This window comes from Battus philenor, unplaced genomic scaffold (genome assembly GCF_028537555.1).
Source record: "Battus philenor isolate CCGP_79_NKW_IND1 unplaced genomic scaffold, ilBatPhil1.0.hap1 SCAF_26, whole genome shotgun sequence".
NCBI lineage: Eukaryota > Metazoa > Arthropoda > Insecta > Lepidoptera > Papilionidae > Battus > Battus philenor.
In genome coordinates this window covers 9,427,286-9,449,502 of record NW_027181689.1, presented here as the reverse complement: position 1 = coordinate 9,449,502, position 22,217 = coordinate 9,427,286, and the positions used below count along the sequence as shown (strand labels likewise).

The 22,217-nt window shown below is 32.5% G+C and overlaps 1 protein-coding gene across 1 annotated transcript in view; it reads left to right on the top strand.

The window, feature by feature from the left end:
- Positions 1–22,217, top strand: part of Cadps (calcium-dependent secretion activator 1) — a 97,389-nt gene that overhangs the window by 37,881 nt on the left and 37,291 nt on the right. The window contains exons 3-8 of the mRNA XM_068768614.1: positions 14,686–14,772; positions 17,505–17,598; positions 18,392–18,500; positions 19,219–19,386; positions 20,239–20,414; positions 21,332–21,417. Of these exons, the coding sequence (XP_068624715.1) occupies positions 14,686–14,772; positions 17,505–17,598; positions 18,392–18,500; positions 19,219–19,386; positions 20,239–20,414; positions 21,332–21,417 (720 nt within the window). The remainder of the gene's footprint in view (positions 1–14,685; positions 14,773–17,504; positions 17,599–18,391; positions 18,501–19,218; positions 19,387–20,238; positions 20,415–21,331; positions 21,418–22,217) is intronic.

Genomic DNA, 22,217 nt, shown 5'->3' with positions numbered 1-22,217 from the left:
TAGATGAAATGGTTGTCCAAAAATCGCATTTACGTATATCCTTTTTTGTACTTCTTCTTTTATTTTTCTTTGATGTACAAAGGAGTAAAATAAAAAACGCACATGGGATTATAGAAGCGAAAGAGACAGAAGACGTCTGCTGTCCTTGTCCTTTGCCCTTTCGCACGCAAATTGTACGTCAGAGCGTAAAAGTCGATGTTATTTATATCTGAATCGATGATCCCCTAGTGGCCTTACGAGTTATATGCGACCATTTTTAATATATAGCGACTTTTTATTGTAGTATACGTGAATACATGTATTTCAAAAAAGAGATTTATTCTTTTCAAATAAATCGTATTATATTTTTTTTTTGAAAAAAAGTTATGTCGTTGTAGTCTCTCAAGACGACAATGTAAAGTAAATAAATAAACCATATTGACGTAACGGTTTTATAATTAAAACAAATTAGACTGCTCGCGATACGTCGGCTGGGTCGAACAGGCAATCGAGTTGTACCAGTTACTTGAACTTTGATATTTCTCGATAGACGGGAAAATAATTGTTTTATTGACAGAAGTCGAATTTGAAACAACGGCTGAATTACAACAGGACAATAAATTATGCGCAATATAATAAAGAGTAGATAAAAAATTTAAAATATTATGAGTAAAATATAGAAATAATGAAAAAAAGAGTGTGAGAGTCCTGAAATTAAACAAAATTGAAAAAACCCGAAATGTGACGATTAAAGAAATAAATAAAAAATTAAAATTGAAACTATGCTGTGTTGTACCAAAGGGGAAGGGCGAAAGAAGAGAGGGGAGGTGTGAATGGAATGTATACGGATATATATATATATATTGTGTGTGTAGGTATATGTAAGTATTCTTATATGTTTTTATGTATTTGTTTGTACGTACACCCTAAACTGTCCTCTCCTGTCTCGATACATGAGTAGTATCTCTCTCTCTCTCTCTCTCTCTCTCTCTATATATATATATATATATATAAATATATATATATATATATATAAATATATATATATATATATATATAAATATATATATATATATATATATATATATATCAGTTCTATTGGAAATCTATTACATAAAAAAGTTTAAGCGTATCCCGACGATATTAACAAGATACTACTGAAATCATTTCTTTACTTTATGCACTAGATTAACATAAAATATATATAATATACACTAAGAGTATTAATATTATAGAAAAGAATGTACAATTTTTCGTTTTATCATGAATTAAAAATTTAAAAATGTTTTTTTTCGTAATCTCTTTCAATATGCTATCTAAGTATTAACTGGAGCAAAGCTTCAAGTCTAGACATCGGCACATAAATAAACTAGTACTCGGTACATATAAATTCTTCTCTAGGCATGACGTTATACGAAAGTGCTTTTTCGTAGATTATCCTTCATGGCGAATTTATATTCTAGAGACAGTTTAATCTTAGAATAGAGTTGTTAGAATATTTTTAAATATACTACTTATCATAAATATTAAATTAGTTTTGCTGTGAAATTGACAGAAAATGTGAAGGATGAAAGAAGGAAGACAGTGATTAATATCTAATGGATTCAGGCGTTATTTTGCGGACGTTATGGACTTCCGCGTAGTAACACCTGATTCCATTAAATAGTCAAGTAATGTGTTATACAACCTACCCAAAATCCTAAAATCAACGGTTTCAGAAATATTAAATAACGTATTGATAATTGAGTAAGAAAAAATGTTTTCAAAATTCACAATACTATGTGTTAAAATAAATTATTGTTTTTATATATAGTTTCGGAGAGATCACTTCATACAAGGTGATTGTAAATAGGTGTGATAACTTAAAAGATTTTTAATGACAAATTAGTTACATTCACTTAAAGTTTTTTCACCTAAAACCAATCAAGTATATATACTTACAGAATTATGTAGGATAATAGGTTTTATTAAATCTTTACTATACATAGTAACATATTTTATTACATAGGCTTAGCTGACACCATATTGTTAGTCGTAATGTGTACAACTTCATCACCACTTGATCACCACTACTTTTAATTAAATAATTTAACCTAAATATTGGTTTTGTAGCAAAAGTAAAAACAAACAAAACACAGTATGTTATCAACTAACCTTAATTAAAATGTAAGTAGGTTTAAAAATAATGTGAATTGATAACGCATACGTTTTTAAAATAAATTTGCCATTAATTTTTATTTGCGCCTGAATTTTGTTTTAAAAGCAGTTGGCACAGATGTACAAATATATAACAAAATTCTGGCTGGAATTATATTGTACATATCAAAAATCGTTTTGCGAGCAACTGTTTTGTTTCAATTTTTGGGTCGATTCTTCTTACCAAATCTGCGTCGATCGCGGTTTTACTGTGATAGATTAATACTTACAATGTAATACACATGAAAAAAAAATATTGTAAATTGAGAATTAGAATAAATTATTTAACCAGTATAAATAATAAATAAAGAACGTTTTCTCTTTTGTATTCGGCATTAGTACATGTTTTCATTGTAATGTTTTTATGGTACACAACATTTTTAATTACTTTACATCCTAACACGCATTCCGTTTGACGCAGGCTGATACCGGTCCTATTTGCAATACAACAATACCTCACTTTGCGTCGTGGTTACGTTCCAAAAAAACACGACGCAAATTGAATTAAGATTTTCTATAGCAAACCATGTAAAGATCGAAGATAGGTTCCAGGGTCACGAAAATACTACTTTTTAAAAAGGAAATTGAACAAAGTAAACATTTAAAAAACAAAAATATTATAACTCTGCCAATAAATAAATAAGAAAAATATCTACCTTTTTTGTAACCAGAAACAACACATTAAAATCTATATAAATTTATTATTTTCTTTTAAAAAAAAAGCACACATAGGACATACTACATTACAAAACACTACGTAATTGAAACTGAACTCTATAATCAGCAAAACAAAGTGAAAATAAAACTGTATTAAAATTGCGTTGATTTTTGAAAGGGAATTAGAAACAAAAGGGCTACCATCTTTTACAAAAAAAAAGAAAATTAAAAAAAAATTAAAGACTCGAACCCAAAACAAAACCTCGAAAATCTAACGACGCACAATGAAAATTAGTACTAATTAAGCAGCGACGCAACTTCGAAAAAAAGTCAAAACGAAACGACGCAAAGCAAGGTATTAGTGTATACAGGTAAAGCTATGTCCATCAGTGGACATCTCAAATGATGTTAATAAATAAAAATGAATCACCAAATATATTAGAAAGCGAAAAACTCTTTTTAACAATTCACTACCTTCTTTTTCCTGTTTTCGTCCAGACATAAGCTAAGTTATTACGGAGAGAAATTAAAAAAAAAACTCAGGGGAAAAACTGTAATTTTTTCGTAAATACCACACTTCTTTAATCATCTTTTTCAAAAGTCTTGTCCATATTGAAACACTTCATCTGAATCTATGACAAGTTCTTTCTATAATTTCTTACTCTCAGCTTTTAACAGGGTAGCAACCATTTAGTATCCAGTTATTTTTTTTATTTGATCAGACCAAAGAGACAGTGATCGTCTACTTGATCTTTTATCATCTGTTTCCTTACAACCAGTGATCTCGTTATCTGTTGGCTTTCTTGTCTAAAATAACTTAGTAACATACGGACTCTTTGGTAACATATTGCCGAGATCCTGGTTTTGATCTTAATATCGTTGAAGTTATTTTTGCTATCACATGTATGTATAAACTATAGAATAAAATAAAAAAAAACCTTTCTCAGCAGTCAAGTATTTAATAATGTCGTCAAAATGGAAAAAAAGTAATGGCAGGATTATATATATTTTTTCATTTTATGGCAGTTAGTAGGCAATTTATTTCTTTTGAAAAAGAAAACCTTTCGAGTAATTTACGGCTTAGGACCACGAATCTCCTTGAGAAAGCGGTTCAAAGAGGTCATTATTCTTAAAGTGAGCTTACAATATATATATATTTAGTTAGTTATTTGCATCGCTAGTGTTTTAATTTATTATTTTTTTTTTTCGCTTTTACTAAATGCAGACAGTTGGGAGAGAGTTGTATGATTATGTATATGTATACATATGCACATTCACAACAATCATAGTAAATTCATAAAAAAGGGGACGTTCAGAGTAGATATACAAGGTCATGAAAAACTGTCTGTACCAAAGTTTCGACTGCAAAATATCTCCAAATCATTTGTAATAAACGGAATCAGATATTTTAATAAAATTCCACAAAACATTATTAGATTCATTTCCCAAATTCAAAACACTTTAAGGTACATTGACAGGAAAGGCTTATTATTTAATAAACGGATACATATATGTCAAGAATGCTTGGCAATAATGTCGCTTGATTATTTTGATATCGTTTAGGCTATATCTGATAAAGTATATATGTATAAATCTGTATTGCTATACTTTATTAAAAGATGTGTTACTGTGGAGTTCCTTCCTGATTCTTCTCCACAACTATAACACCTTTCGAAACATAGTAGAGTCAAAAATAAAATAAATTAACAATAAGTTGTCAATCAATAAGAGTTCTGTTAAATGTTTCAATATAGAATAAATGAATTTTATCTTTACCTTTAATGCCGTCACCATTACAACAGATGCACATTAATTATATATTTAAATATTTTTATATATTTATGACATTATTACATATATACCTTTTGCCTTAACAAATACAAACTGAAATCTCAATAAAGCTAAACACTAAATAATGTTACTCTGTGCAATTAATAAACATATTATATTTCATTCGATAATAAGAAACAATGGCCCCATCACTAAGTTTAAATGAGGAGTCTTTACAAACTTATAATTGATGTCCCGAAACTTTGTTAATTATGAGTAATATCTTAGTTAAGTTGTTACTATCTTTATATATTTATGTTTACCACCATTGAGATCTGATAGTCCAGCGGTAGTGGACTGAAACTTGCTATCTCGGATCGCAAGTTCGATTCCCGATATACAGCCTTATATAATTCCCACTTTTTGTATCAATTATATAGGATTGCCACATCTCACAAACAACTTACGAAAAAATGGACAGCAGTGTCCTTTGTGTACCATAATACCACATTGAAATCGCTAACCCACCCTGCCAAGCGTGGCGATTATGTTATATCTCCCCATAGATATCTTTGGCGGAGGCCTTGCAGCGGATGTCTACGGGCTAAAATAACAATACCACCTTTACTGACATATCTCGTACTGTCACAGTTCAATAAAAGTTTAATGAAATCTATTATTAATTTAATTTTAATCTTTATATATTGGTTAAATGTCTTTATATAAAACAACTATTGCTTATAAATTAAAGTTTCCTATTTCGCACACAACAAGAATAAATAAGTTTTAATTGTAATGGTTTATTGTACACTAGTTGAATTTCACAAACTCGTACGTTCATTTCACTGCTAAATTTTGTTTTAATGTTTTATTTGCTAGTAAACTCTAAAACGACAGTGACACGACTTCGATGTTGACTACTATTGTAGCTTATCTGTGAAAACTTTTAAAACCTATTCCCTATTTTCAATCACCTGTGAAAAGTAATCATCCTGAAATATATACCACTAATTTTTTTTTGTTAGAATGCTACAGGCCAATTAATTCTGGTTGTGCAAATTCAGCAGGGAAAGATATTTAGCAATAATTAATTTTAATATTTTAAATGCGAATTTCGAAAACGCTTTTTCTTATCGTATTATCATTACGGTATTTATAATTTCCGAAACCGATATGCGAGTACCATATATAAATTAACAGAAAGTTAGCTATACATTCACTGTTTTAAACATTATACATCATACCTATATTCAATCATCTGTGCCGTTATTAAGGCTGTGTTGGTTGGTGGGTGATAGAAAACAGCAACTCGGCAACAGAAGAAGAATACATTTATTTAATTAAAATGGGTAGGGGGCATAGGGCCTGGTCTGATTCTGCATCATAGCTCGGTACTCCCCTGATGATGGTGGTAGCCAGCCGCACGATCTCCCACGACTGGTCAGGCGGCAGCAAGTTGAGAGCAGGGAGCGCCTGTAGTTCACAGGATGTGTTGCTTCCGGTGCAAGGTGATATAAATTCAAACTCAATGATAGTAGGTAATTTTTAGTATAAAACTCACACCTGTGAATAAAGGTCACAGTTATGATATACATATATAAATATATGTACAATTTGCTCTCGTGTCTCTGTTTGTCGTGTTTATATTTATTGGTTAAAATTTTATCTAAGATTTATGGGACGTTAACTAGCAACGTTACACGTCCTGTAGTTTAGGGGAAAATTCTTAATTCAAATTAGTGTCTGTAAATAATTCTCCGCGTAGTTTTTTTTTGTCAAAATAAGGCAAAGGTCGTATAACTTGAGCCACTGCGAGTGCGATGCCCATAATTCTGAACATTCTGGCACCCGTCCAACTCGGGTGCTTCGGCCAAGGTTTATGATGCAAAATAAAGGGCCAAACGAAAATTCAGAACCGTATTGAATTCGGAAGCTCATAATTCTAGGCAAATAATAAAATTATATTGAATTCTAACATTTAGTGTCATTGTTGTCGTGAACTGTGGCTAGCCGCCATTTTGTTGACGTCAGATACTTTTACATTTAATATTATAAATATACTCATATTTATTACTCTTACTAATACTTAGTTTACTCTTTGTAAAAAACAACTACAAGAGTAATTCTTTCTTCTTACGAGTAAAATTATTTAATGAAAACCCTCTCTTGGATCTTGGAATGTTTTATACGAGCAGGGGTATGGTACAATGGCTCTTAGCAAAAAATTTTTTCGAAAATTGCTGATTCGATAGATGGCGCTCAAGCTGTATCTTTTGACTTTATATTTTTGCTGTCGTATTTCTTGTTCAAGTATATACATAGCTGTGAAATTTATCGTCAATAATATTACAGTGAAATCACGTTATTGGCAGTCTGATATATGTCTTCATTTCAATGTAAATATTTATTAATGTGTAACCTTACCTAATTACGATATGATAATTACCAAATAAATAATGAAATGGGAATGTCTGTTTATGATATTGAAACAATCGCTTTTACTCTACGAATATGAATATATATACGGTATATGTATCAAAATTACACATTTTTTAAATTTTTGTCTATCTGTTTTGTCTATCTACATTAGCCGGAAAAAATAGACAGACATATTTTCCGGCTAACGTAGGTAGCTGATGTAATAAGAAATAGCATAGGCTACTTTTGTTTTAGAAAAATTCTTATAATATAATAATCTAATGTCACATACAAAAATCAATGTGTGCCAAGAAAAGCGGGAGCGGAACAGTAAGTAATAAAAAAATAAATAAAAATGTTTGTTTCATGTTTACCAAAGATGAATTACGGTAGTACAATGTGATATTAGAGTTACACCAGCAATCTCACGGTCGTTCACCATGCCATGGAGAGTGCTACGCCCGGAATATCTCTACGAGCATAACTCTCTCTATTTTTCGATGTGAACTTGCCAATAAAGTCTAAATAGAGAAATAATATTTCACAGCCGTATATAATCACCGATAACACACGTAGAGCTAGTAATTATTCTGATTCGATCTCTTAGAACAATTTCGAGCATAGCCTTTTGTGTTTCTCAAGAATACACTTGCCTGTACTAATACACTTACCCCTCGTCTATTGTGATATGAAAAATATATAAATTAGAAACGTATATATCAATACGTCATGTTTATTCATATTCCTTTTGTTGTTTGAAAGGTCCGTTTTACCCTGTTTTGGTACCGACAAAGGCGCCTTTTGTTCGTTGTAGCACACGAAACAAGAACGTTTCACGATGAAATTAATTATTACATGTCAGTAAAACTGATGTGTGTAGAATATAAATGAATGTTGTAGCAAAAGTGATTTTGATAAAATTGTAAAGGAAATTCGGAACGCATTGAGCTTTACGAGGTTGAAGTAAAAACAAAACGAAAATATAAATTGCAAAGAGCCCATAATGTTCGATTTTGTTACATATTGTGATTTCGTTGTAACAATATATTTAAATGACATTGTGATGAATTTAAACTATTATAATGTACGTAAGCGGGGTCCAGTCGAACTGGCACAAAGTGTAGCCACATACACGACCGCTTTCCGTATGCCCCCAACAACACCCGCATCTTTAACTTCAACAAATAAACTCCCACGTATGTTAAAGTTTAAAACACCACGCATCTAACAAAATACATTATTAAGATTTAAATACTACTACTACTACTCCGCTAGCTCAGTGACCCAAAGTGGGTCTTGGCCTCCGAAGCGAGAGACTTCCACTTTCCTCTATCTTGCGCCATCGTCTGCCATTGGCTGACATTCAATTCGCGCAAGTCTGCCTCAACGCGATCGATCCAGCGATACCTGGGTCTACCCACTGGTCTTCGACCCCTCGGTTTTTCCAGGTACGATACCTTCACGCTCCGATCCGATCCCATTCGCTCCGAGTGACCAAGTCAGCGGATTCGTTGAGCTTTATATTCGCCAATGATATTTGGCTGAGCTAATAAAGTCTCAATTTCGGCATTCTTTCGGAGCCTCCAAGATCCGTCTTGATTTCTAGCTGGTTTTAATATCTTCGCAATTATTTATTGACTAGCTTCACTACCTACCATCGTTTCAGACGATAGACGACCACTGTAAATGAATCTTCCCCAACGTATCTCTGGGGAATATACCATAATCGCCATACTTGGCAGGATTGAGTGCAGTGTGGTATTATGGTACTCAGAGGACACTGCTGCCCATCCTCTGGAAACTTTTTTTCGACTTGTACCAATCCTATATAATTAATGTACAAAGTGTGAATAATTTAATATTGTATCACAAGAATCGAATCCCTAACATCCATGACCTATGATCGCAAGTCTCGGTTCTTACCGTTAAGCTACTCGTATGCTGTATTAACATGAATATATAAATAAATATCACAGTTGGCACGGGCAATTTGACCTCAAATTTTACATATCCAAATCACGACAGTCAAAAACGAAATGTTATTTTTATTTATTTATCACAGCTTTTACCTTTTAATTTACGTAGTTAAATTACCTAAAATGTAATTAGTTTTAGGTGTAAAAGGTTGAAAGTATAGGTTATCTATTGTCAATTTATGTATGGTTTCCCTTCTCCATATAGTAAGAAAAAATGTCATAAAGTTCGGAATACAATGTATTGAAAAAAAAATAATGTTTACTATCTATCCTTGCAGACTTCTTTGCCTATCGCATTGCAATAGAAAAAATAAATTAATATAAACATATTTCAGAGTGATCATTATATATAGGGTGATTGAAAATAGATGTAAAAGCTTTTAAAGCTAAAATATAAAACTATTGATTTTTGTATTCATCCTATATATCAACAATAAACAAGCTATATGTTCAACCCTTTGAAGCATTTATACCAATAAAACACCAATCAACGTGTAGATAAATAATATATTCATTTAAAAACGACGTATGAGATAGATACAACTTTATTTCTTATAAGAAATCCTGGTATACCAGGATAGCATAGAGTGGAAACAAAATACACCTAAAATATTTGTAAGGCCTGTATTCCTCGCACTTGTGAGCTCTCGACACCTTTGTTAGGGCGAAGGATCTCATGTCCGGTGCACAAGGATCGTGATAATGTCAAGGGTTTCCCTTACACCAGTGAGAATACAAACGTATCTCACCTTAGTAAACGTACCTCACTTTTATGATTTTAGGATATTTTTTATTAATTTAGGACAACAATAAAAAATCAGTAAATCTTACTACAGTGCCGTCTTTACTGGCGGCATTTTAAATGCAATTAAACAGTAACTTAAGTATGCATTCATGATAAAATACTTCAGAAGTATATTTTTGTTTAAAAACTTTGGGCAGTGATAGCCCAACAGTAGAGGACAGAGACTTGCGTTCATTTGTCGCGGATTCGATTCCAAAGATATAGTTTTACGTAATTCACAATTTGTGTAGTAATTATATAGAATTACAACTGCTCACAAACAAGTTTCCATAGAATGGACAGCAGCGTTCTCTGCATACCATAACACCACATCGCGATCGCCAACCCATCTTGACCTGTGCCTAACAGTGGGCGTCCATACGCTGGAAAAAAAAGAAAAACTAAAATATATCTGAAAAATTAAAACAAATTATGTTTTTATTGTAAAAAATAAAATATTTCATGTCTAAAGATAGGATTGTGTTTCTTAAACATTCTAGGACATATAATCGACCTCAAAGTATCCTAACGGTGTTCGTCACACATTCAGAGCGAATTATGAATGGCCCCAAAGCCAAGGAGTGTAACAACTTACCGGCGTCATTGTTTCCAACCAATTATAAGTAAGAAAAGGACCAATATTTAGCCACTTCCGCACATGCAGTGGTAGTCGTGCAATGAAATGCACCGCCCGCCAGCCCGCTGATACACGTATTTCACGTATACACGCCTCCACAGGGCATCTTCAGGAGTTATGTTACACCGATTAGTGCCAAACACAGAGTCTGTCAGTGGACTCTGTGTTTCTGTGTTTGTATTGAGTAATTTGGCGATGGCGGTTGTGTGATTCGCATTGTTTGCCGCATATGCATTTATCAGTGGGCTGGCGGGCGGTGCAATTTGTCGCACGACTACCACTGCATGTGAAAAAATGGCTTAATATTGGTCCTTTTCTTACTTAGGATGGACTTCTGCAAGGTAACGCCTGATTCCATTAAAAACCAACTATAACTTAGAAGTCTTAAAAACAGTGAATAGGTTTCTTCTAGGCAAGCATGTAGCATCATAGACCATTGCTTAACATCAGGCGAGACAGAGGTCAAATGTTTCGCCTATGAAGGATAAAATAACGACTAAATTTCACTACATTTCTCTGTAATATTTTACTTATATATTTATTTATATTATTATCCAGCTAGATTCATTAGAAGTGATAATTTGTGTACGCTATAAGAAGAATGCTAGATGACAACAGTTTAGTAGAAACTACAATGAGATCCCCTCTGTCAGCATTGAGGTAAACCTAAGCCTACGAGGGTTCTTTAAATGATATGAGGATCACAAAGAAGACAGGCGAATTTTTTTGTGTTCACCTAACATCTAAATAGAGTAGTGGAGTAATTAATTTGCAGGCTTTATTACCATGTAATGATATTTTTTATAAGTTTTTCATCATTTTTTATTACACGACTATTCATAGAGTATCTAAATTTATTTCAAAACCATACACAAGAGTACAATACCTTGAACCCTAAAGAAAGGTATAAGAAGATTATGTTTATTTCTCGTCTTATATAAATGTTATATTGTTTTAATGTATTCAGAGCCTTTCATGTTTCAGACAGTAAAGATCTTAAGTATTACGTAAGAGAAATAATAAGATATTTATATGTAGAACTGACGTATATATGTAGTAATAAAAAATGAAAAAGTTTGTGTGAGTAGAAAAATATTATCAATAAAATATTTTTAAACATAGACATTTTTAATCCATTTAAAACGATTGTTTGCAGCTAACCGCAAACTTGTGTATCTTTCAATATTCCTAAAAGCGATTAGTTCGCTTTCAATGCTGACTTTTGTTTGGCCAAACTAACAATGTTGTACAACTCTCTCTTTACTAAAACAACTCGACTCTACCAGTTTCAATTTAGTTACATTGTACATTGTACGTTGTTACTTTATTTAAACAAATTATTATCCAAATAGGTTTATTTACCCCTGTGTACATTACAGTATACAGTAATGGCCCAGCAGTAGAGGACTACGAGTTGCTTAGCTGTGCTTAGCTGTGCTTGGCTGTGCTTAGCTGTGCTTGGCTGTGCTTAGCTGTGCTTGGCTGTGCTTGGCTGTGCTTAGCTGTACTTGGCTGTGCTTAACTGTGCTTGACTGTCCTTATCTGTGCTTAACTGTGCTTAACTGTGCTTAACTGTGCTTAGCTGTGCTTAACTGTGCTTATCTGTGCTTAACTATGCTTAACTGTGCTTAACTATGCTTAACTGTGCTTAACTGTGCGTAACTGTGCTTAACTGTGTTTAGCCGTGCTTAACTGTACATAACTGTGCTTAACTGAGCTAACCCGAGTCTCCCATAAAGTATATATCTTACAAATGAAATCCTTGAAGGCTATTATTTGTGCCATTCTCTATACAGATGTCAAAGTCATGGTCGGAGGAAGTTACTGGATGCAGGCAGTGTAAGACCGGTGATAGTGGTAATCCTTTGAGGAGGCCTACCCCTTGTCGTGGGCGTCTATCAGCTGATATGATGATGTATGAAAATTACCTCATTTATGGAGCGGATTTGTGGATGGATACTTCTGTTTTAGTATTATACCTATACTGATCATTTGAAATTTGATTACATAAAACCTATTTAGTGTCTAAAGTATAGTGTGGACAGTAAAGATGCTTACTAATCCGTTAGCGGGGTGTTGACCGCTCAATGCGAACCTGAGATGGGCGGCAACTGTTGCTACGGTACCGCGAGGTTGCCGGGGGAGGCTCAACTTCCCCCCAGGATATGTATTGGCATAGTACATTAGGACAGCTGCGAGTTCCGAAGGACATTCATCAGTCACACACGCTGGAATTCTAATTAATCTCGTCCTTCTCCTAGAGGACAGGCTATCTTGTGTTCATCAAAAAGATGTTTTTTTCTTTTTTGACTCTGTGTTTGGCACTAATCGGTGTAACATAACTCCTGAAGATTCCCCTAGAAGGGGTGAAACACGTGTTGAGTGATTTAACAGTGGCAGTTGTGTAATTCGCATTGTTTGCCGCATGCGCATTTATCAGCGGGCTGGCGGGCGGTGCACTTTATTGCACAACTACCACTGCATATGCGGAAGTGGCTAAATATTGGTCCTTTTCTTACTTCCATCAAAAATTTCCTTTTTCCCCTCTACGAAATTAAAAACAAAAAAGGAGGACCTAATCATTAATAAACTTGAAAGGTGACTGTCAAAGAGCAACCCTACTATAAAATTTGGAATACGTATGACGTTCAAGATAGTTACGTTCAAGTAATTTCCAGAAATTTCTTCTATTTGTATAAAAGATATTATAAAAATATAAAGAATGATATTACATTATGAAAACTGAATGTGTAGGACGAAAGAGGCAATTATTTACGAAGCCCTAGTTTGTCGTCGAGAATCTTTGAGTGGGGAACCGTTATGTATTATTCAGGACAAGATTTGCTTACAATTTTCCAAGAATAATATTTGTCGTTTGTCGTCTTTTTATTCTTTGTTCATTTATTATTACAATATTATTCTAAGAATAATGAAAACCTTTATATTTATACCTTTATATAATAATGGAACCTTTTAGTTAAATATATTCATTACATACGTGATTATTTATGTCTATCTATATTTTGTACTTTTTTATTCTTTGACACTTTTTAACTTTACTGGAGCAGCATCGACTCCCTGGTGTGCACGTACTCCAAAAAATTGTGCCGTACATATTAAAAAAGTAGAAACCTTGGGATAGTAAGAGATCTGATCTCTAAAACTCTAGTCTAAGAAAAAAAGGTATTATTAATTAGTATAAAATTTAGATTGAAAAACAAAAATTGGTACTAGGAAGAATAGTGCTTTGTTAAAATATAAAACGAAAAATATAGAATTACGATCTAATTCTGTGATACTGCAATGTTATAATAAAAATGTAACAAATATAAAAATTAACCTGTTAATCCCTAGTAATAGTTATGAGAGATATAAGGTGATGCAAGAAAGATAATGAAGCATGAACAAGAAACAGATAACATAAAGAAAGGAATAGGACAAAAGAAAGATAATGTAATGAATAAAAGAAGAGAAAAAAAACGAATGTGAAAAAGAATTATAATGTTATATAAAGACCCTTGAAGAAAGCTTTCGCTCACACCGCTGCAACCGATAGACGTTGAGGCCGAAAAGTTCTCGATTGGTGACCACAAGCCGGTAGACGCAGTGTGGGTAGGCCCACATTAGGTAGACATATGACATAGCTAAGGTCGCGAAAAGCCGCTGGATATGGGCAGTGCAAGACAGGTCATCGTGGCAATCATGTCGTAGGCCTTTACCTTGCAGTGAACCTCCGTCGGCTAAAAACAATCGTTGATAATACATTTCTTTAAACTAAATATCCACACACATAATACAATACCCGGCGATAAATATTGCACAACGACCTTTGAAAAGAGACATTCGGCTAATTTCGGCTTCGTAGAGCATTATCTCTGTCGCACGACTGACAAAACGTCACATAGGTAGTATGGGACAGAAATAATGCTCTACGAAGCCGAAATTACCTGATTATCTCTTTCCAAAGTTCGGTGTGCAATATTTATCGCCGGATACTGTACGTTCATTAATACGTAAGTTATTTTATTGCTAGTCTAATAAATAAAATTCTTAAGTATAACTTTATATTTAAGTTATACTTTCTCATGCGCTATGGATATTTTTTTACTGTCTGTGAACTATTTCGCTTCATTTTGCGTAAAATTTATTAACTTTATTACCTATATATTATTATTAGGCACCTAGAGTTTAACGTCGACACTAACTTGATCGTGACTTGATTGGCCATGGCTTTCAATTCGATTTTTAATTCGTTTATTTATTTCTAGTGGTACCACCGGGATCGCTGGTGGGTGGAAGGCCATCTGTCAGAGGGAAACCTGAACTACCTCGTGGATCCACCGCTGGACTACCAGGTAACATTATTAGTATTAATCAAATAAAATTTATTATTATTTACTAAAGCTATGTACAACTCAAAAAGGGTTTTTCGGGTAATATTTAATACGAAACCTAAGACTGTTTTAGAGAGAAATTAATTAAAGTTATAATTAGAAAAATAGTAATAGTCAGTGTATTACACGATATTATATCACGACTACTGCTACATGGCGGAAGTAGCTATATATTGGTCCTTTTCTTAGTCAGGATGGACTTTCGCAAAGTAACGTCTCAATCTATTAGAAATATAAATTTATACATGAACACTTTATTAAATGTAGCCTAAATGAAATCAAAATAATCAGGTGACATCACTGTCAAGGATTCGTGTCATTTAATTATTCGTTTATTGAATAGTAAACCCTTTAGTCAGTTAACTTTTATGTGTTTTGAAATTTGTTAATGGAAATCCAACAATATTTTGCGCAATTTTATTAAAAATCTGATTACGTTTATTATAACTGAATTAGAGACTTTTTTCAGTCGAAACTTTGGTACAATCAATTTTTCACGGTGCCTTTTAAATACACATATGGATAAAAGGTTCTCTATTTTTTTTTACACACGAAGGCTTCTTACGGTCGCGCAACATATAAGTTATGGTCCTAATACACTTCAGCCGTTGCTCGAAGTCCGTCATTTACCAACAAGATGATTAATTTCTCTCTCCTTGTATTTGATGATAAAATATGAAGGTTGTAGGTACGGCGATATCAATCAATCAATCAATACAAACTCAATTAGTTTTACTTCTTACTTATTTCAATAATTTTGCCGTCGTCTTTCTCTAACCAGAACACAATTTGATGCCAAATGTAAACTTCACAATGGAACCCATTAAAAAGGCAATTAGACCTACCGCTGGATAAAAAAATGTCTTATTAGCAGTGGCAAAAGCTCCAAAATCAAATAACATAAATGCGCCTCAAAGATCGACATTCATGAATGGAAATTTCAAGTCTGCTCCCATTAAGCTTCATAGTTTACTAGGTCAACGAGATTTATATTTTATGTGATTTGTTTACTGCAATTCGTTAAATATTTATTTTGATATAAAATGTTATTACACTGCCAGTCTATCGTTCGTCTGCGTTAAAAACGCTAGGTCGACGGACAATGATGAGTGAATCATCATTGTCCGCGGACCTAATCACCTCTCGGTTTCCTTCCTAATTCCGTTTGTCGCCTAGTTTGTCGATCTTTTGACTTAATGACTCACTCCATTGTTAACGCGAATGAACTATAGAGGTAAAACATTGCAGTAAATGATCATAGGTCGTGGGTTTAATTGCTCGGAGGTAGACGTTATGTCCGTTTTCAAGTCTAACGTAATAACGATGAAATTATTAAAAGGACAAACCTGGTGGAAATATTTATAAGAAAGAAAGATAATCTTGTAATAAAATGTTGAGTTTACATGAAGAGACAATATGAACGAAGACATTATGAAAGAATCTGTGCTTTATTAAAAGTAGGAAAAACATTTTGCCGTTTTTACAATTGTCAAGAGTTTTATTAATAACTGTTCCGTCAGTCTGTGTTGTCAGAAGTTATAAAAATTAATAAATAAATATAGTAGATGTACCCGTTTACGTGGTGCTATATTATGAACTTATTTAAAAATCTAACAACAAAGCAGTCTTGATACCTCAAATATAAATTGTAAAAAAAAATTCAAAAACCTTCACGGGGATATACTTAGATTTTGAATCTATCGAGTACAGACGGAAACTAATTTTTATATATATAGATTTCAGGATGATCATTTAATTAATTTTTTTTTTTGTAAATAATTGCGTGGTTTCATCATATTTTCTATTAAACACACAAGTAAAATTAGCGAGTAACTAATATAACTGTGTGTGAGCACAGGAACAGATTGCAGATTCCGAAGTAGATACATTTATTTATTGAATAAATACTTACCGCAGAAGCTGTTGTACGACAATATCAAATTACAGATAAACAAGCGTTCAATGCGTGATAGTTTGCTTGCCATAATGCGCAGTTTCAACGATTAGTCATTTTTTGCAACAATCATCATTGTATCTGAAAATTTCTAGGTCTTCTAATCGTATTTAAGTTATTCTTAATTTATGACGTGGCGTTATGATAACTGAGTATCTCATACATCAAAGTTATGCCAAAAACTTCGCGATAGTTTAATAGTTATCTTCAGAAAATTAATCTAAATTTAAATCCAAAATAAATCTGCTATGGCTCTCTATTAAGAGATTAACGGTATAGTAGATTAAACAGTGTATTCATATTTAATTAAGAAATAAGATGCTAATTTTCCATCACTAGCTATAGAAAACTAAATGTTAAATATTAAAATCGTTATTTCTTTAAAGCCATTATTAAGCTATGGTGTGACCAGAGAAAGCAGAATATATATATATATATATATATATATATATATATTACAATTTCAAGGATTATCGACGTGTGAAAGCCCAGACCGGAGAACCTCCCCTCATGGGAGCTTGAGCTTAGTCTAGGCGCACTGTCCACCGTGCCACCTCACGACTACGGAATCTGAAAATGCCATTTGGGCTGTAAAATGTCATAAAAAGAACAATTTTTTATATAATATTCAATACAAGATAATAAAATTTCAAAGGTTTTCAAAAATAAATTGTCTACTGTAAGCCCGTAAATAATACTTTTTTTTTAAAAAAAAAAACATCACACTTAATTTGCACAGGCGCAAGTCCTTTGACCACCGCGCCTCTGGCCGCACCCCTCCATCCAGCAACGAGACAAAGGGAGCAAGCCGCACTTGCTCCACCACAACATGCGTAAGTATCTAAAATTATAAATAAAATATATTTAATTCACACCCACTCCATTCCACGAAACATTGTAGATAGTATTTAGATATCTATAGAATAGCAAAATTAAGTAATTATATATAGAAAACATGAAATAGTTACAATGAAAGAAACAAATGAAGCCGTGGTTAATGCGTATACTCAGCGCAGGCCTTGATCCTTTCTTAAGAATCTTCCTGCCATGTTCTCCTAGGAGCTTCCGTCTATGCGATCAAATAGTTTCGCAGTCTACAGTGAAATAACTGATGTAGTCGATGCCCTCCATAGAACCTCTTGAATTTTGTTCTAAGATGATATCAGATATGTATTAATTTACACTTTTTACAATGAAGTACCCAATGTTTAATTAGCGTTCTGCACCAGTCAACGTATTTTCGATAATTGTTAACTTAAAATAAAAAAAATAATTATAAAAAAATTTCAAGTAAAAAAAATGTTTGAACACTAGAAACAACTTTAAGCCAAGATCACCTAAAACCCAGTGTAACTGAAAAAGCCAATAAGCAAACGTTAATAGACGTTAATGAAAAAAGACTAATTATAAACGAATTAACAAATCTAATGGTGAGTACAAAATATTTTAGAAGCAATGTAGTAATTAGATACAAGTAGAAATGTAACATCACTGCATAACCATAGGTTTACACACACAGATGCAACAGCAATGAACACAGCACACGTGCAAGGTAAACAGTAACAGGTGTGTCTGTTTGTGTGGACAAGTATCATGTACATCAATTTAACGCTATCGATCGTTTAGATCGTTCTTGCGCAGGACATCGACGGGGAGCGCCAGCTCTGGAGAGGCACCTGCTCCTTCTCCAAGTCCATCAGGTGCCAGCCACTCGGATAAGGATCAAGATCCTCAGGTACCAGAAATGCCAGAAAACTTACACATAACTTATTAAGACAGTTTGAAGATCAGACAAAACCAAAAGCAAAATATCCAGTAAATAGACAAAAGCTACCATAATTGCCAGGATTTTTTCTTAATGATGTAATCCGGTCATGATAATATCCAGATCAAGTACCAACTGTTGTAGATGGAAGTATGCCTCGCTTGAGAAATTTGCGTCACACATTATTAGAATAATAATTTGAATTGTAATAACTATCTTTCTATTAAAAGTCTAGGAAATATTTCGTCACAAAATTTTCCATGTAAATTAATTTTATGCAAGGAAATTTTGACTATTGATTTCATTTAAGATTACATTAAAATTAATTTTGATGTTTCTCCTTGTTCTATTCTCGGATCGAATTATCGATCGATCTCGCAAAAGCGCTAAGGTCATTGACCTAGCTCGAAGAATTGCCCGTGGTCACTAAGTGATCCGATGACTTAGATCGAAATCATTGAATGCGAGTAGAGCAAGACCGTTATCTGTAGCAATTTTTAGGGAAGTCTTACACCTAGCAGTGGCATTCTATGGCGGACATAATGACGATGATCTTTTACTAGATATCCATAATGTATTTACTAAAAATTTAATATTAAATGTAACTTAAGAACACGTTAAATTAATATTAGTGTTTCCAAAATTTAATAAATCTGTAACACGGATTTGAATGTCTATATTTCTAAAGGAGAAAATAGAAAAGTTAGAAGAGGACAAGAAGCGAAGACTTCAACTGTACGTATTCGTGTCGCGGTGCATTGCGCATCCGTTTAATGCGAAACAACCCACTGATATGACAAGGAGACACACAAAGCTAACTCCGCATCAGCTGGAGACGATACAGGCCAGATTTCAGGTAAGCTATTAATCTTAGATACATCCCAAATACAAAATATCATATATAAATATTTAATTCAATCAGATATACATGTACAAGATAATTTTCTTCATTGTCTACTTCTTCTGTATCTTTATTTCAGAGTGTTTCTTTGGGATTAGTTTCATTTTAGGGTAAATTAACCTCCTATATATATCTTTTATGATTTAAGTAATACTTTTTAATGTTGGATTTTTTCGGAATATTAACCTTAGTAATAAAAATAAACTAAACGCATATATATATTTTGTATACGTAATACTTTACTTCATAGATTTAGCAAATTTTTCTATGGTCACTGTATTTGCTTTTGCAATAGGATTTCAGATTAGTTTTTTTTTTTAATTCTATTAAAAAATGTCCAAGAGCCTTAAAAACCTTACAAATACCTTAACTTAACCTTATAAATAGCACATCTTAGAAAAGTTTGCTTCCGGGCTATTCCAATGTTAAATACGTAATTTTTTTTAATACATAACCTGGCTGAGTTTCTTTTGCCTCTTCTTCTCGGGTCTCAGGCATTTCATCAGGCAAGATATATCTTACAAAATAAGATGGATTATACATAAACCATCTTATTTTGTAAAAATATTTTTGAAATTTGAATTCGTATATACTTTTTCCATTGATTTACTAGAATTTCGTGACATTTCAGTTTCTCTGTGAGGTTTTCAATTTTTTCCTTGCTTTATCAAGTTCCGAAATTCAATATATTGATTCTAATATTGAGAGTCACAATGTACATTGTAAATTCTTTATCAGAATGTTTTAACTGTGTCAGTAAGATTACATTAATGATTATTATATATTAAACGAGCATAAATTTCTCAGGCATTCCTTAAAGGCGAAACCCAGATTCTAGCAGATGAAGCTTTCCAAAACGCTGTACAATCGTATTACGACGTGTTTCTGAAGTCCGAGCGTGTGGAGCAGATGGTGAAGTCCGGGGCCTGTTCGCACCACGACTTCCGCGAGGTGTTCCGTAACAACATTGAGAAACGCGTCAGGTTTGAACTGTTCCCCGGTTTGTTCATATATGTATATATTTAAAAATTTTAATTCTTTTTTTAAAATAAGGTTCTATGTGTAAACTTTTTAAAGAGGTAAACATTCCTGGCCTAAATCAATAGTTTCAGAACTAATAACATATTTAAAAATATGTGTAGTTAATTATTGTTTATTACAACTCCATTTGGATGTGTATTGCCATAAGTTATTGGCCGGTTTTTCGATAGATATTGTTTTTTAATGATCAATTCAAATTAAATAAAAAAAACATTACGAATTTATTTTAAAAACACCCTGTGTTTTAACAATACCTTTTGATACAGAACTTTCTAGTATGTAAATTAATATTGTTAATTCTTTTACAATACCGAAATAAGGTGACATACAAAGCCATTTGAACACTATTACTATCTGACTTATATCGACATTGCAAATGCAAGATACACTAGAAATTGTTTATTATAATAATCTTCTGCAAACTATCAGGAGATTTATGGAAAGATGAATGAAATCAGTAAAGCCGTTCTTAAATTATGGCGTGACCAAAAGAAAAAAGCACAATTGGTTATAAATATAGAACCTTTGAAGAGGTGAATGTATTTCTCGTTTGCTGTCAATAATATCATCTTATCAAAAAAACATTGGTTTCTGAAATAATTAATGGAATAATAATAATAAATTAAAAAAGAGTGTACCACTTTAAAGCTTTCGTATCTTTAAAAAATCATCCTGTATATTACATAGTAATGAAAGTGATATATGTGTGTTTGTAATAGTAATTATTATAAATGGTTTTATTACAGGTTTAACAATATTCTTTCACAGTGATCAAGGATTTTGTGTTTATATTTACGTAATATTTTTTTTCATAATCATGTTGGTTTCGAAGATAGTTAAGAAAACTTTAAATTCTCAGGTCTTTACCGGAAATAGACGGATTAAGTAAAGAAACCGTATTAACGACATGGCTAGCCAAATTAGATTGCATCATGAAAGGAACGGGTAAGAGATCGTTCGATTTATGAAATTTAAATTCAATATACACTCATTTGAAAGTCACAAAAAATAATTAAAAATAGAATAGAATTATTTTTATCTGTACATTTACAATGTAGATCGGTAATGTTTTTTTTTTTGTAATTTTTAATTGCAAAATTTAATAAAAAATGTTTCCAGTACTGTTTGAATTTGATAGTTAAATACTATTAAATTGACGGCTACATAAAACATCTATATAGAAATTAAAAATTAAAATCCGTTTCCGGCCAAATCATTTATGTTCTTTCGCTGTCAAAATAAAAATAAAATATGGCGAAAAGATTAGATATATTTTTAAATTATACCAAAAAAGTAAAAAAAAAACTATTACTTTATTAGACTTAACCCAGTTTTAGTAAGAGTTGAATAAAATGGATACAAGCGTTTTAAATTTTGATATTAAAGACCCAGCTTGCTGTGGCGACACCAGTTTAAAAAAAACTATACCATTGGAATATGCATAGGATTATGTCTTTAATTAATGAGACTTGAGTTCGTAGGTCATGGGTTCGGTTTCCGAGATACAATCTTACATAATTCACACTTTGTGCATTAATTATATAGGATTGCCACTGCTCATAAAGAAGTTTCCAGAAGATGGGCAGCTGCGTCTTCTGCGTACCATAATAACACACTGTGATCACCAACCCGCCTGTCTGCATTGGCGTTCACAAATCGACTCCTTTTCCTGTCTAATCTTAAATAACTTATGTTAAAAAAAAAAAACTTGAAATTTTATGTGAAATACGAAAAAACGTTTTCCA